Source organism: Engystomops pustulosus, chromosome 11 (genome assembly GCF_040894005.1).
Source record: "Engystomops pustulosus chromosome 11, aEngPut4.maternal, whole genome shotgun sequence".
Taxonomy (NCBI): Eukaryota; Metazoa; Chordata; class Amphibia; order Anura; family Leptodactylidae; genus Engystomops; species Engystomops pustulosus.
Genome location: NC_092421.1, coordinates 68,769,898 through 68,787,509, shown reverse-complemented (window position 1 = coordinate 68,787,509; position 17,612 = coordinate 68,769,898). Strand labels below are relative to the sequence as shown.

The window sequence follows — 17,612 nt, the reverse complement described above, 5'->3', positions numbered from 1 at the left end:
GCCAGTTAGACACCTGGTGGACACACCTGGCCAATCACAGCCATGCCTAGTTGCTAAGGGCGTACAGCTGCCTGATTGGCTGATCTACAGCCCATCAAGCAACACGTCCGGGTTATGTGGAGCTACCGAATGGAAGACGTTCGGGCCTCCTCATCTCTAGTAGTGACTACTGAGAAAATTTCAACTTTCCCGGAATCGGCGGAGAGGCTCCTGTCACTGGAGATAGTAAAAAGATTAAAGGGGTTTTCCAAATTTTTAATATTTTGGCCCAGGTTTTATATTTATAATAGAAAAATCCCAATTGTATGCCCATCAGTCTGGAGACCTCCCAAGTCCGGGCCTTTGACCTTTGGTTACACTGGAACAGACTCTGTCTCTCTGATGGCTGAGCCAATCACTGACCTCAGTAGTCATGTGATATCATTACTTCCTGTCCGTGGAACCAGAAGCACCCAGGGCAGGAGGGGTCTCTGGAGTGGAAAGTATGCTGTTCTCTCCCCTAAGGCTAGGTTCACACAACGCTGTTGTAAGGCTGTCAGGCAGATTTCTGACAACTGGGTGCTGGGACGTATCCCACTATTTGCTCAAACAGTGGGATATGTAACCCTCTTCCTCCTCCTGAAATCGGTAGGAGGAGCATCAGCGCTACCCAGTGGTTGGCTGCTACAAATGTTCAGGATGTTGCCCTCTTTGATGTCTCTGGGTGTACATTAAGCGGAGGCCAGGTATGGATGCAATACCTTTCATCTGTTCCCCACAGGCAACAATGGCCTCCGCTGAATATATATGTTTATGGGAGAAACCGGGAGCTTTACTGATGTATATGATGAACATATATTAAAAATGTGACGTGAATGTAGCCTAAGCCTACAGCTTTTTGTAATAATTACATTTTGTTGTACCCCTTTCTCATGTGTTTTTCCCATAATTGTTTAATTTGTAAACTCTCACTGTATTCAACGTGGCAGGAACCATATAAATAGAGCAGAAAGAACTAGAGAAAACTGTCCCTTACTCTAAGGCTAAGCTAGTCCCTGCCTGCGGGTGATGGTCAGCTTCCCCGGATAGCCCATGACCCGACAAATTCTCTCTCTGAACACAAAGACCTTCCAGATGGTAGGGAAAAGGACTAAAGAATACTAAATTTGGGCCGCCCTAAAGAAAATGCAAGAAAACTTGGCGAACTAGCAATCCCAGCATGCACACAGACACACAACCAAGACTGAATACAGGAATGAGGGCAATAGGGAGGACAGGAATAACAGGTAACAACCAAATCAGGTCCACAAAAGACTCACTATTATATAACACAGACAAAGGGGAACAGGCAGGAAAGTGGTGATTGCATAGAAGAGAACAGACAAACTTCACCGAATCTCTTACAACAGTCAAAGAAACAAGCAACTACAAAGTATAGATATTCCTACAGAACAGAGCCAGGGATGCGCTGCAGATACAATAATGCCTAGCAAATACTGAATAACAAAACCAGCAATTACATGGACGGCTGAAACCTAAAAACAGCAGCAGGGGATACAGAAACAAAAAGACAGGTATAAACAATCCGGCCACGTAGGACACTGGTAGAGAACCGACATAAACTAATAGATGTTTTTTATTATTGTAGGTACCATCTCTACGATTGCAAACAGCGAAAGCACAAAAGAAATCCCAAACTGCACCAGTGTTTAGTGTTGTTCAGCCGGGGCCAAAATCTGGACAATTTTTTTTGTATGGAAAGAAACAAAACCTCTGATTTTTCTGCTCCTCTGTGCCACGTTTGTTATTGGCAGGTGGTCGGGATGGATTTTGACTTGAACACCTGCTTTCTCTCTTTCCTTTTTTCCCTCCTTACTTCTTTTTCAATAAACTGTTGTTTGCCGGAGGTGGAAAATGTAAAAAAAAAAAAAAAAAATCCAAAAACAGAAAGATGAAAAAAAAAAACAACACACAAAAACAAGCATTTATTTTCACACAGTTTTCACTCATCAGCTCTGAAAAATTTCCCCCATTAGCTGCTCATTTCCATTTCTCTGGTCTGACGGTTCCATTGAAGGAAAGACCCCGGAGACATTTCTATGAAGATGTTTGGGGAGAGCCAGGTGTTCTTTTTGCCTGACCAGATTTGCTTATGACCAAGCGTCGGAAACAAGCAACGGAAGAATCGGATTCACTCGTGAAATTTTTTCTCCTGCACTTCACGATAGGAATGTGTATGTGACTTCAATGTAGACAAACATTATCTGTTGTCTGGAATATCCTGGACCAGTATTGTATATTGAATTTCCCAGAAATTAGAATATTTTTTTTTGTCGAAAATATTTGCCAAAATGTTTTTGTACTTTTGTTCTGTTAACTTCTGTTATACATTTTACATTATTTATTTTTTCTTTAAAGGGAATATAACATCTTCACATTATATCCAACTTGTTTCTACCCTCTTGGATGATGGGGTGTTAAAATAATTCATGTGGTCTGAGGGACCAGGAGGCAGTGTCTTTACACTGCCTCACGAAAACACCACAACCCTGTGGGCTGGATTCATGCTTCTGTACTAAAGACATCCAGCCCCCTCAGGCACAGTAACTGCCAGGGATTTGGTGACTCTGTGTATTTATATGGGAAGACTTGGGTTGGGGCTTCATCAGTGTCGGATTGGCCCACCAGAGCATCATAGAAGCCAAACCCAGGCTCTGACCCAGACCCCAGAGGTCCCTCAGAAGACAAGAGTTTGAAGGCTACTAAGGGTCTACTTCATAAAGCATATGGGGGCCCAAGAAAAAAAAATCTTTGTTGAGCCTAAGAGACCTAAATGGTCGTGATTACAGTTAAAACCTAATTCTGATCATTTTGAAAAAAACCCCACAAAATTCAATTGTCAATTAATTTCCCTTCACTGTGTCCTGAACTGTTCTGCATGCCTAGGGCTCATTCACATGGCCATGCTGGGGGCAGTGATCTAGTCACATGATTTGCGGACAGATCACAGCCCCCATAGACCTCATGGCTCCTGGTCACGCCGCTCGTCTGCTTATGGAGGGTGGAGTGGTCAAGAGCGCGAGCCGAGAGCACAGGCTGTGGGAATGAGGCCTCAGAATGTTCAGTTTCCTTTATATTACTCAAAAGTTGAGATGTAATTTGTACATCTGTGTAGTTTATAAGAATCTGTTGCCCTAAAGATGAACAAAATAAAAAATTTAAGTTTGTTTTTTCTACAAAACAAGTTAGCCCATATCTACAGGAATAGGCTCAACATGCTGATTGCTAGGGGTCTCAGTGATGAGATCACCGCAGATCACGAGAACGGAGCGGTCTGATGGGGTCTGAGGTGCCTCCTTCGGACCCCTCGTTGCCCACCTAGATGAGCGTCACAGCAGGACACGTATGTCCGTTCTGCTCCATTCATCTCTACGGAGCTGAGATTCCCGAGCACGATTTATAACAATGCGTCTTAAAATATATTTATTAATTTAAAAAAACAACAAAAAAAACTCCACATCAATTTACCATCATTGTGATATGAATTACGGCTTATTCACACTGCCGTGTCTGCTGCACGTTTGCATCAAATGTGGATGTGCTATGTCTTTGTTTAGTCCATATTGTACCCCCATCCGTTTTTTTCCACATCCACAAAAACCATTGGTTTTCTAAAGTATTGCCTGGCGACATTTCAGAAAGAAATGGACTGCAGGTGAATGTCATCCGTGCACCATCCGTTTTTTTTTTTTTTGGCTGATCCATTGACTTCTATGATTGTCCGTGGTCAGAAGGAGTTCAGCAGCAGGTGTGACCATACAGACTGCGGCCAGTGTTATGTATTGTCCCTGGAGAGATGTGTAATCTGACTTTTGATATATGGATTTATATTTTAGGATTGGACTGGGGGCGTGTCCTCACACTGCTGTGCTCTGTGCTCTCTGCATTAAAAAAACAAAGTCCCTCCACTTACCTAAGTGATGGCTTTAATTACCTACAGAAAGCCTTCTACATTTCTCACTCAGAAGAGAAGGGATAAGTTGTGGAGCTGCTCAAAACAGAAAACTAAAAGAACATCACTTTGAGAAGCTACAATCCTGGAATATACAACCATATTTCATAATCTGCTGCTATTGAACACATACAGAAAGGTCTATTTACACATCTCTCCAAAAGCAATAATTAACACTGACTTCAATGTGCACAGCAGTGTGAGGAAACACCACTAGTGAAATTGGAGAAGCTACAATCCTGGAATATAATTCCATCCATTTCACAGTCCTGCCGCTACTAACAACACGCACATAGGTCTTATTACACATCTCTGCAGGGATAATACATAACACTGCCTGCAGAGAACACAGAGTGCAGCAGTGTGGGGAAACCCCCAGTGCACCTAGAGAAGATACATTCCTGGAATAAAAATCCATATATCACAGCCCTACTACTGCTACTACACAGATACGTCTGATTACACATCTCACCAGGGACATTACATAACGCTGCAGATAGCACAGAGCCCATGAGTGTAAGGACACCCCCAGTGCACCTGGTGAAGCTACGTTCCTGTAATATAATTCCATATTTCACAGTCCTGCTGCTACTAACAACATACACAAGGTAGGATTAGACATCTACCCAGAGACAGTACATACCACTGGCGGCACAGAGCACAGCTGTGTGAGGAGACATCCCAAGGACACCTGGAAAATTCACAATCCTGAAATATAATTACAAATATCACAGTTCTGCTGCTACTAACAACATACACAAAGTTATGGTTACACATCTCTCCATGGACAATACATAACACTGGCTTCAGAGAGCACAGCAGTGTGAGTTCTGATTACATATCTCTCAATGACAATACAAAATACTGACTGCAGTCTGTATGGTTACAACTATGATTACACATCTCTCCAGGGACAATACATTACACTGGCTGCAGAGAGCACAGAGCACAGCAGTGTGAGGTCTGATTACACATCTCTCCAGGGACAATAAATAACACTGGCTGCAGAGAGCACAGAGCACAGCAGTGTGAGGTCTTAACTACATAACACTGGCTGCAGTCTGTATGGTTACACCTATGATTACACATCTCTCCAGGGACAATAAATAACACTGGCTGCAGAGAGCACAGAGCACAACAGTGTGAGGTCTTAACTACATAACACTGGCTGCAGTCTGTATGGTTACACCTATGATTACACATCTCTCCATGGACAATACATAACACTGACTGTAGAGAGCACAGAGCACAGCAGTGTGAGGTCTGATTACACATCTCTCCAGGGACAATAAATAACACTGGCTGCAGAGAGCACAGAGCACAGCAGTGTGAGGTCTGAACTACATAATACTGGCTGCAGTACATCTACCACTACATAACAGTGAAATTAAGCAAAAATTAAACATACTCATCTCATCCTTTCGATCCAGATGCTGACGATCGAAGGCGATCGAAGACAATAGGGGAGTGTGTGTAGCCTAATTTTTCAAATTTCTAGTGGTAGATTTTTTGAAAGACAGTAAACCCCTTTGTCTGTATTAAAAATCTCAATCAGGTAGATTTAGACAAACACTTCAGTAATCTTTGCCTTTAAGAATCCTGTACAACCCCTCCCTCCCCCCTCCCAAAACATCAATAATAACAGAACCACAGGTCAAATGTCACATCAATACATTAAAATAGCATTTTGTATACATTTTATGTCAAAACTCGTATTCATTTCATTTTCATGTTGCCATCCGCTGAGCCATCGCTATAAAAGACCAAATTCTAATAAGTTTGATTACAAACATTTCCAACATTTACAGATTTTGAATAAATGAATTAAATTCCGCTTAATTCTCTCTGTTAAATTTCCGAATGTAAATAGAAAATATTCAGCCAATTAAAGCAAAATTATATATTTTATAGATACATTTAAAAAATAACTAAATAAGTCATATTTTGCCCTTCTACTCCCCGAAAAATAGAGATCATAATTTTGACAACGATTTGAAATATAAATATTCAAATTATAAATATTCAATGTATAAAATAGTTTAAAAATATTCGAAAATATATAATTTGAATATTCGAAAAATTCTAAGTATAAATATTCAATATACAAAACAATTTTGGGTCACGGTGAACAGTTTGATAAAGTTTTGTACATTTTGAACGACACCTATCGAGTTAGATTTTCCTCGCTCTCACATGTCTCTCTTGTCTTCATCAATTTGCATAAATTATGGATTATAAAGTTGTTTTATTGGCATTTTTTATTGTTATTTTTTATGATTTCTCCCCTTGAAATTGCCTTAGAAGATGAATGAGTGAATGTGGACTCTTCCTCCGTTGCTCTAGGATTTGGTTTTCGTTGCTCGTCCTCACCCCCGGACCCTCTGCATGTCTGTGGCGATGGAAATCGAGGCAAAATGTACATAAATCTGATGTAAATAGCTTTTTAATTTCTTGGAAATAAATTAATGTTTAGTAATATAAATGCGCCTGGTCTGAGCCGCTGTGACACTGCTCCATGGGGGACACTTTTTGCTTGACTGTTGTTTTTGATTATTTTTTTCCTTTAATTTTACTGTTTGTCTATTTGATTTTTACCCTTAAAGGTAAAGTGGGGGCGGGACCAAAGTGAAGTGGGGGCGGGACCAAAGGCTTCAATCTTTCCGTCTTGTCTACAAATCATGATTAATTCTATTTATATAAAGAGTTTTTGGAGAAAACACAACAATAAAAAGACTCTGATATCTTGTTTTCCATATTACAAACTTTAATGAAATTATTTTTATGATTTATGTGGAGCGCAAATTTAAAGGAATTTTATACATGTTCCCTATTCACAGCATTAGGAGTCTGGCCAGAAACCTACAGATCAGGAGAATTAGAAGGACCTGAGCATCAGCACCCATTATCCTGCAGAACTTTTGGGAACTATTGCCCCCTTGTTGGCCAGCTATTGGACCCATCACTTATCTCAATTCTCCCCTTTAAGCAGGAGGTGAGAAAACATTCAGGGTTACAGTAGAGTCCGCCTAATTCCTTCCCAACCCTTAATATGTCCGAACTCCCTGGAACAACGGAAACTACATACAAAAGATTTTAAATGGTCTGAATGGATTTAATTGTGACTGAAAAGGTGTAACGAATTTTCCCTTAATATTTACTAACATTGCAAAGAAAATTGTTTAAAAAAATAATGAAAATACAGGAAATAATACTATAAGGCGGAGGATTAGTTGGAGGTAGGTGGTTTCCAGGACAAGTGTGGCATAGGTACCCCTGCGAGCAATATCCCGTGTGCCTTCCGGTGCCCCCAGATCCTGCCGGCAGGAAAACTCACCTCTCCTGGCTCCAGCGGCGTCAGACGCACACGTCCCCATCTCCTAGGGCACGTGCGTGCAGTCTCACAAAGATTTAAAGGGCCATGGAGCTGATAATTGGCGCTGGCCTTCCGCCTTCCCTGATAAGCTCCCAGCCCCCTGCTGGATCTTTGTGCTTCCATGCCTAAGAGAAAGCTGTGTTCCAAGCCCTTTGTGATTATCCTGATTTCCCATTGTGACCTCGATTCTGTTCCTGACTCCGATTCCGTGCTGTCTGTCCTGACCTTCCGCTACGTTCCCAAATCTTACCCTGTGCAGCCTGTCTCGACCTCCTGCCTGTCCCCAACCATGAGTTTGCCTTACATTTTTGTACTACGCCTTCGCCGCCGCCGCCACCACGGACAAAGTCGCGCCTGTGGAGCGACCTGGTGGTACCACGCCGCAGAAAGTCCAACCTCCTTTGTGGCAGGCTCTGGTGAAAACCTGGTACCACCTAGACTCCGGTCCCAGGTGTCGGCTTAAGTAATCGTACGTGGTGGTTCAGAGGATCCACTACCACTTATCCTGACAAAGTGTTTTACGATGGGTACATTGGGTTAAACTAACCAGGCTCAGAGTGACCCACAGGACGACCCTACATGAGTGTGACACAGTATATTACACTCACTGCTTTATATTCAGATATATACATAAGGACCCGTATGTATTCATTGTACAGTAGGAGAATACAGACAGGGCTCCCGGGGGCACAAGAGTCTGGATCGAGGTCTGAAAGAAATTTATGTCTGTGATGTTCTAGGGCTTTAAAATATTTGCTTGTAGCTGTACAGTGCTGGGTGCCAAGACGGGGCATTTACTGGTGGGCTCTGGGAACCCTAGTTGCATCACCTGAACCACTGACCAACTGCTACCGGAAGCTTCCCCGGCCTCCGAACAGAGTGCTAGTGCTCAGACTTTGCCTACTCCTGGTTCTCTCCAGCTAGACTTATCCTGCACGCAGGGGGGCATTTAGTAATAGACAAAACACAATCTATTCCTTTGGTCACCAGAGCTCAGGGGGGTCTTATTCTGACTTCATCAAGATGAAGAATGGATTTATATTCCAGGATTGGAGCTTCTCCAAGTGTACTTGGGACGTGTCCTCACACTGCTGTGCTCTGTGCAGTCAGTGTTCAGTTGGAGAGGCGGATGGATAAGCACTGCTCACCCCTCGCCCCTCCATAGGAAGCAGTGCTGCATGGCCATACTTTAGGCAGAAGATAGAGCATTTTTTGAGGCGACTGCACAGTACGGTGCGCACACATGTATGCTCATCATGTTGTGCTGTGCACCATGTACTTCTATGTTGGCCGTATTCTAGCCGCCGTACGTACGGCTGCCATATATGGTCATGTGAAAGCCGCCTAAGATGTTGTCCCTGGAGAGATGCGTAATCAGACCTTTGTACGTGTTGTTAGTAGCAGCAGTACTATGAAATATGGATTTATATTCCAGGGTTGTACCTTTTCCAAGTGCACGGGGGTGTATCCTCACACTGCTGTGCTCTGTGCAGCCAGTGTTACATATTGGCCCTGGAGAGATGTGTAATTAGACCTTTGTGTATGTTGTTAGTAGCAGCAGGATTGTGAAATTTGGATTCAGATTGCAGGATTATAGCTTCTCCAAGTGCACTAAAGGTGTGCCCCACACTGCTGTGCTCTGAAGATTTAGCTTATCCACAGAAGATGCTCAGTATATGCCACTTATTAAAGCCTACAGTGTTGAAATACAAACCAACTATTCACAGTCCTGTTGGTACTAACATGTCCATAGGTTGGATTACATGACACATTCCTCACTATTTGCAGCTGCTTGAATTGCCCTTATGGTAAGTACTATACAGGCTGTCCTCTACTAAAGAACACCCGACTTACAGACAACCTCTAGTTACAAACGGACCTCTGGATGTTGGAAATTTACTATACCTTAGGCTGTAGGAGTTATTAAATGTGTCTGTAATGAAGCTTTATTATTAATCCTGGTTATGACAAACCAACATTTTTAACATCCAATTGTCACAGAGACCCAAAAAATTTGTACTGGGGTTACAATTATAAAATATACCGTTCCGAATTACATACAAATTTGACTTAAGAACAAACCTACAGAATCTATCTATCCCGAGACTGTCTGTATGTCCTTCATGGAACAGAAGATGCTACACAGAGAAGTCTCCATGTGCTGATTGAGTAATAGCAACAATGTTACAATATTTACGAGTCAGAGGCTTCTAACAGGAAACAATAAATGACACATTGTAGCAACAAATATAAACAGGGCACCCAAGCCTCATCTTCTCATCCACTCCAGAAGTGAAAATGCAGGGGACGCTCAGAGCCGTGTGGCCTTTGGTGCCCCAAAATAGAGTGCAGCTCTACAGCTGTGCAAGATACATTTTATGGGAGGCTACTGACAACTGGACCATCATCAATCAATATGACAAATCCTAGTAAAATCTGTGCCGTGAAAACCCAATCCAATGAGCATTCCTAATATCAGTTTTTTCTGGGGGTATGAAATCTTGCAAAAACTTTAACCAGAGGCAGCACAGAGCACAGCAGTGTGAGGACACACTTTTAGTCCACAATCCTGGAATATAAATCCATATTTCACAGTCCTGCTGCTACAAACAACATCCACAAAGGTCTGATTACACATATCTTCAGGGACAATACATAATACTGGCTGGAGAGAGCGCAGAGCACAGCAGTATAAACACCATTGGACTTAGAGAAGCTACAAACCTGGAATATAAATCTATGTATCACAGTCCAGCAGCCAGTCTAATATTATTATAGTATAGTTTATACGGTTGCAAAAAGACACTTGTCCATCAAGTTCAACCAAGAAAGGGAAGGGATTGGATGAGGAAGGGATTTAGGGGAACCAATTCTATATAACATAACCATCAATGTTATTTAGGTGTAAAGAGGCATCTAGACCCTGCTTGAAGCTCTCTGCTGTCCCTGCTGTGACCAGCGCCTGAGGCAGGCTATTCCACAGATTGACAGTTCTCATAGTAACTTTCCACCATATTTTTTGTGTGGACCATTCATGTATTTATATAAATTAATCATGTCCCCTCGTAGTCGTCTCTTTTCCAGACTAAATAAATCTAGTTGTTTAATCTTTTCTCATAACAAAGACCCTCCATACCCCTTATCATTTTTGTGGCTCTTGATTGAACCCTCTCCAGCTCCATAATGAGGACCTATCCTTAGGATAGAGCGATATATTTTGCTTGGAAAACCCCTTTAAGGCTCGGTGCACACAGGGCGACTCAGCTGCTGATTTTCCACTATGATATAACAATTTCAGAATATTTAAATATATACATTGTATCAAGGTACATTGAAAATAATGACCCATTTGTGTTGTAAATATTCATAAACGCGTCACATTTCCCTCGTTTCGATGTAGTTTTTATTTTCTAGTTGATTTTGTTTTCTGTTGAAGGATTTGGGGATGGAGATTAAGGAACGGGAGAGGAATCAAAGATGTGCACGATCATTTGTTTCAATCACTGACTTGTGTCACCTAAGATTTCTGCCGCTCTGCCTCGGATCGCAGAAACTAAATTGCCCAAAATTGAGATTTTATACAGGAAAACACAGATTCATATTAAAAACACATTTCTGTCCAAAAATAGAAAACAAAGCAAGAAATCTGATGTCTGGCTCAGCCCTCGAGGGGAGAAGTGTATTAATCCTTGTAAATGTGAGGCTCAATATGTACCATCCCTGTGTCAGGAAACCGATACACAGCTCCAAATCCTCTGCTGTATCATAGAGTTCAAGACAAGCTATTAGCTATCTGTTTAGAAAAGCATTTTACAAAAATGAACAATTCTCAAGCGTCAGCAGGTGTGACCCTACAGAATGTGGCCGTACCGTGCTGTGTATTGGTCCTGAAGAGCTGGGGGGTGTCCTAACACTGCTGTACTCTTAGTTCTCTGGACAGCCCATGTACTCTGTGTAAAAGCTGGAATAATCTTCTAGTTAAATGCTAATGAGGTCACTCAGGACTAAGGAAGGGATCAACTTAATGCAGAGCACAGCAGTGTGAGGACATGCCTTCAGTGCACTAGGAGGAGCTACAATCCTGGAATATTAATCCAATTTTTCATAGTCCTGCTGCTACTAACAACATAAACAAAGGCCTGATTACACATCTCTATGGGGTGAATGACTAACACTGGCTGCAGAGAGCACAGAGCACACCAGTGTTAGGACATGCCCCCAGTGCACTTTGAGATATTGCAATCCTGGACTATAAATCCATATTTCACTGTCCTGCTGCTCCGCACAACATATTCAAAAGTCTGATTATACATCTCTCCAGGGACAATACATAACATTGGCTGCAGAGAGCACAGAGCAAAGCAGTGTGAAAACACCTCCAGTGCATCCACAGAAGATACAATCCTGTAATATAAATCCATATTTCACAATCCTGCTGCAACTAACACCATACACAGAGATCTGATTACACATATCTCCAGGGACAATACACAACAATATCTGCAGAGAGCAAAGAGCACAGCAGTGTGAGAAAAATTGATATGAAAGATAGATAGATGATCAGATAGATAGGTGATAGACATGAGATGGATATGAGACCTATAGATAGATAATGATTATATAGTGACAGCTCTTGCAGCCTCTGGTACGAGTGTGGAATGTTATGTAACAAACTTTTCTCGCTGCTGTTTTTCGCCCCAGTTCTCCCAGATAAGTCTGTGGGGCCCAGGGGTCCCTTAAGTGCTGTAGCTTTATTTATACTACATATATGCTAAAAAAATGCTTCATAGGTTATACCATATGGAGCAAATGTAATGGCTGATACCAGAGAGCACTAACACAGATCAGGAGGTCTGACAGATACAATACAGATATTGTCCCTAGAAGTGGACGCTATATCCTTCACTTTGTGGTTGGGGGATTGGAAGGTTTCCTTTATGTGGGGGTGATACTGAGGATTGTGATTTTGCTTTTGCCATTCATTGCGTGTTATATGGTCTCCCTCATCAAGTCCACCAAGTGTCATGGGTATCAGGAGTCAGGCAAGCCAAAGACCCCCTACTCAAGCTATTTAATTTTGCACAACGAAGACAACCCCCTAAGGTCATGTACCCCAGAGACACACAAGATACATGGATTTATATTCTAGGATTGTAGCTGCTCCAAATTCACCAGGGGCACGTCCTCACTCTGCTGTGCTCTGTGCTCTCTGCTGTCAGTGTTAGGTATTGTCCCTGGAGAGGTGTGTAATCAGATACTGTATGTATGTGTGGTGTTAGTAACAGCAGGACTGTGGAATATGGATTTTGATTTCAAGATTGAAAATTCTCCAAGTGCACTGGGAAAGTGTCCACACACTGCTGTGCTCTGAGCTCTCTGCATTGAATAACATCAGTTTAGTCATATATTTTTGCATGTTGTTAGCAGATCTCTTCAGGGATAATACATAATAGCGGCTACAGGGTTAAGACTGTTGGGAGGTCCTGGCAGATCGCCCCCTGTTGATGGCATCAGGCATTACGAGTCTTAATGTATCCCTCCTGCTGAATGTAACAGTATGGAGAACCCTGGGAGATTGAGATGCGGCACTTGTGGTAATGGAGTGTCCTTGCTGTGATTTTCTGCGTCTCCTCCTCGGAGCGCGTTCTGATCTTAAGAGCTTTTCATGTCGTCCTGGTCCTCACCGTGTAATTAGCGAATCTTCTTCATTATGGAAATTGTGCTTCTTGGGAAACCAAACTTTACGGTAAACTTTATTTGCCCCGTGTAGTGGAGCCACATATCTCCAGGGAGCGGGGGCTGGCATTGTACCAGGCGCTGGCACCTGAGAGTTATTCATCAATCAGCCGCCAACTATTCACATCATCAATGTCAGAAAGCGGTCACATGGAGCATGGGAGAGGAGGCACCGGAACACATCCAACTTTTCAGGTTTTTTCTTTGTTAATCATTATAACTACATCTCATGGTGATATTGAACAGGTGACGCTAAGTGACCGCCATATGGTGACAGCATAACATGGCAAGTAGTGGGGCCAGCAGCTTCAAAAGCCAAAATACCTGAACTGATCTGATTTTTACAGTAGGAGGTGGAAGGGATTAGATGCGACCACTTCAAACATGTGTGAAATATGGCACAGAGTGAATCAATTGAGCACAGTTTTTGCTGTATTCGATAGTATGTACTGAGCTCCCCCTAGTGGTGTCCCATGTAGTGAGCTCTTCCTAATGGTGGCTGTATTCATTCCTATGTACTGAGCTCCCCCTAGTGGTGGCTATATTCATTCCTATGCACTGAGCTCCCCATAGTGGTGTCTGTATTCATTCCTATGCACTGGGTTACCCCTAGTGGTGTCTGTATTCATTCCTATGCACTGAGTTACCCCTAGTGGTGGCTATATTCATTCCTATGCACTGGGTTACCCCTAGTGGTGTCTGTATTCATTCCTATATACTGAGCTCCCCCTAATGGTGGCTATATTCATTCCTATGTAGTGAGCTCCTCCTAGTGGTGTCTGTATTCATTCCTATGCACTGGGTTCCCCCTAGTGGTGATTGTATTAATTCCTATGCACTGAGTTACCCCTAGTGGTGTCTGTATTCATTCCTATGTACTGAGCTCTCTAGTGGTGGCTGTATTCATTCCTATACAAAGAGCTCCCCCTAGTGGTGGCTGCATTCATTCCTATGTACTGAGCTCCCCCTAGTGGTGGCAGTATTCATTCCTATGCACTTAGTTACCCCTAGTGGTGTCTGTATTCATTCCTATATACTGAGCTACCCCTAGTGGTGGCTATATTCATTCCTATGTACTGAGCTCCCCCTAGTGGTGTCTGTATTCATTCCTATGTACTGAGCTCCCCCTAGTGGTGTCTGTATTCATTCCTATATACTGAGCTCCCCCTAGTGGTGTCTGTATTCATTCCTATATACTGAGCTACCCCTAGTGGTGTCTGTATTCATTCCTATGTAGTGAGCTCCTCCTAGTGGTGTCTGTATTCATTCCTATATACTGAGCTCCCCCTAGTGGTGTCTGTATTCATTCCTATATACTGAGCTCCCCCTAGTGGAGGCTGTATTAATTCCAGGGATATAACAAGCCATACACCTACTATCACCTGTGATGTCACCTGTGTGTATAATGCACCTGTATGATATCACATGACCAAGAGTATAATGAGCCATGCACCTGTATGACATCACATGACCAGGGATATAATGAGCCATGCACCTGTGTGACATCACATGAGCAGGGTTATAACAAGCCTTGCACTGGTGTGACATCACGTGACCAAGGATATTACAAGCTGTGCACCTGTGTGACATCACATGACCAGGTTTTTCCAATAGAACTGTGATTATGTAACATATCAAAGAAGACAGAATGATCTCAGAAATCAGATCTGCAATATTTCTTGTGATTTAAAAGTTATCAACATAGAAAATTTCAACTACAACCAGGAACGCTCACAATGATGTACAGCTATGTGACGTATTGTCCCTGGTGCTGAACACAGAAGGTGCTGGATCCAATTGTTATGAACCTGCACGACAATCCACGGAGAATCTACTTAATAATAACTTTTGAGCCACAAGATACATAACGGATCTGTCTTCTTTTATACGATACATGACCTTCTTTCCATTGGAAAAACTTGCCCTTGAACCAACATGGTGGCTTTCAGAATGGCAGCCATGTCTCGGACATAGCCCAAAAGACAGGGCCCCTCCCCTGTTACTTGCTTGGGGACTCAATTTTGTCATTTTTCTTTAGTTATGGAAATGAAAGGGGGTCCTGTGACTTGTGCCCTCCATGTATAATGTTGGTGACTGGATGGTGGAGATGGTGGGTCCCATCTGGAGGTAGGTGACACTTAGTTGTACTCCTGTCTACTGTATTTTCTCGTACATTACCCCAGGTAATATTCGGAGCCTGTTTCCGTTGGAGAAGAGACATTTCGTTAATAAACCTGCCTCCTGTTGTGCTCCACATTTCTTGGCTCAGCTAATGGGGAGTCGGGAGACCGGAGACCGGTCAATGAAAGGTTAGACCGGCAAAACCTTCTCCTGTTTGAAGCTTGGCAAATAATATTTGCTACAGAAAGAGCGAGCATAAAGAGTGCGGGAGCGGCGTTATTCAGAGGGAACGCAGACAACCGTAACTCTGTATCTCATTTACTCAGACAACCATATCTCTATATCTAATTTAAGCCAAGACAACCTGCCTGGAGAGTGCCAGCAGCAGACAAATTTATAGCCGAGGAGAAGAGCGAGATGTGAGCGAGGAGCCAGGGCCAGGAGGAGTGCTGAGCCGAGCAGAACGGATCTGGCCAGACCTGGGAATTATCCATCGCTGCTGTGTACTCGCGCTGATTCCGGAAGATTTGTAGCAATTTGTAGTCTAACCATTCTTGTAAATGATCTCACAGCACAACTCATACGTCCAATGTGGAGGGAGCGGTGCGGTAATCCCGAATTTATCGGTGGATTGCGTCGTCTCCACACTGGCAGGAGCCTTCCGTTATCATTTCCCATCTCATCCCACATTCAGATGAGGATCATCCTATAAGAAACATAGAAGTGATTGATTCCAAAGCATTGATACCGTCCTAAGCTTTGATGTACTTGCTGGTCTTCTCTAACAGTGGTCTAAGCTAACTCCCCCCCCCCCCCTATGTTCTAGTCAAAAGTTTTTCTTTCCTACAGACTAATTACCCCGCTAGACTACCACTGCTGCTGGAATAGACCATATTACTGCCCTTGGCCACCATGAATGCTGGGATAGACCATTTCACTGCCCTTGATGACCATGGATTCTGGGATAATCCATTTCACTGTCCTTGACCACCATAAATGCTAGGATAATGCATTTCACTGTCCTTGACCACCATGGATTCTGGGATAATCCATTTCATTGCCCTTGACCACCATGGATGCTGGGATAGATTATTACCCCTGACCGCCAGGGAAGCTGGGATTGTTCATTTCACTGCCTTAGACCATCAGGGATGCTGGAATAGGAAACACCATTGTCCTAGACCACCATGGATGCTGAGATGGATTACAACACTGCCCTAGACCACCAGGGATTTTGGAACATTCCATTTCACTGCTCTAGACCATCATGGATGCTAGGATTGTCCATTTCACTGCCCATGACCACCATGGATTCGGGAATAATCAATTTCACTGTCTTTGACCACAATGGATACTGGGATAGATTACACCACTGCCATAGACCACCAGCAATGTTGAAATAGTCAAATTCACTGCCCTTGGCTACCATGGATGCTGGGATAGTCCATAACACTGCCCTTGACCACCAGGGATGCTGGGATAGATTACACCACTGCCCTTGACCACCAGGGATGCTGGGATAGATTACACCACTGCCTTAGACCACCAGGGATGTTGGAATAGTCCATTTCACTGCCCTAGACCATCATGGATGCTGGAATATCCAATTTCACTGCTCTAAACCATTAGGGATCATAGAATCGACCATTCTCTCGTGTTCTGGAATAGACCATTTCACTGCCCACAACCATCAGGTATCATGTAATAGACCATTTCACTGCCCTAAACAACCATGGATGCTGGAGTAGACAATTTCTCTGCTTAAAACCACCCGGGATCTTGGAATTAACTTTCCCACTAATTAAAACTTTCTTCCACCTTTATCTTGGCCTCTTTTACTTCCTGGGACAGGGGTGCAGGCAGTAAACATCTCAGCAGGCTAGGCCAAAAATGATAGTCTTGGCCCCTTCACTATTGTAGACCACCAAGGATGTTGTCACTAGCTGCTTAATACGGTAGAAAGTTTTAGTGTTTTCACCACCTTAGATGAACATTGAGATGTCCGGATTACTACTTTACTACTATAGACCATTAGGGACATTGAAATTGATAATTACTGTAGACCCACAGGAATTTTGGGAATAGTCCTGTGACTACCCTAAACCAACATGTATATTCATTTTAACCCTCCAGCCACCTTATACAACCAAGGGCTTTCTCTACCCTAGACCACCGAGACGCAGATACTTATCCTTGTATCCTAGATTTATAGACAGATATGAGATAGATAGATAGATAGATAGATAGATAGATAGACAGATATGAGATAGATAGATAGATAGATAGATAGATAGATAGATAGATAGATATGAGATAGATAGATAGAAGATAGATAGATAGATAGATAGATATGAGATAGATAGGTAGATATGAGATAGATAGGTAGATATG

At 42.8% G+C, this 17,612-nt stretch overlaps 1 protein-coding gene across 1 annotated transcript in view; it reads left to right on the top strand.

Moving 5' to 3' along the window:
- SORCS3 (sortilin related VPS10 domain containing receptor 3) overlaps nt 1–6,473 on the top strand; it is a 417,809-nt gene extending 411,336 nt beyond the window's left edge. Inside the window, exon 27 of the mRNA XM_072130504.1 lies at nt 1,628–6,473. Within this exon, the coding sequence (XP_071986605.1) occupies nt 1,628–1,692 (65 nt within the window). The 3' untranslated portion in view covers nt 1,693–6,473. The remainder of the gene's footprint in view (nt 1–1,627) is intronic.
- Nucleotides 6,474–17,612: the final 11,139 nt, after the last annotated feature.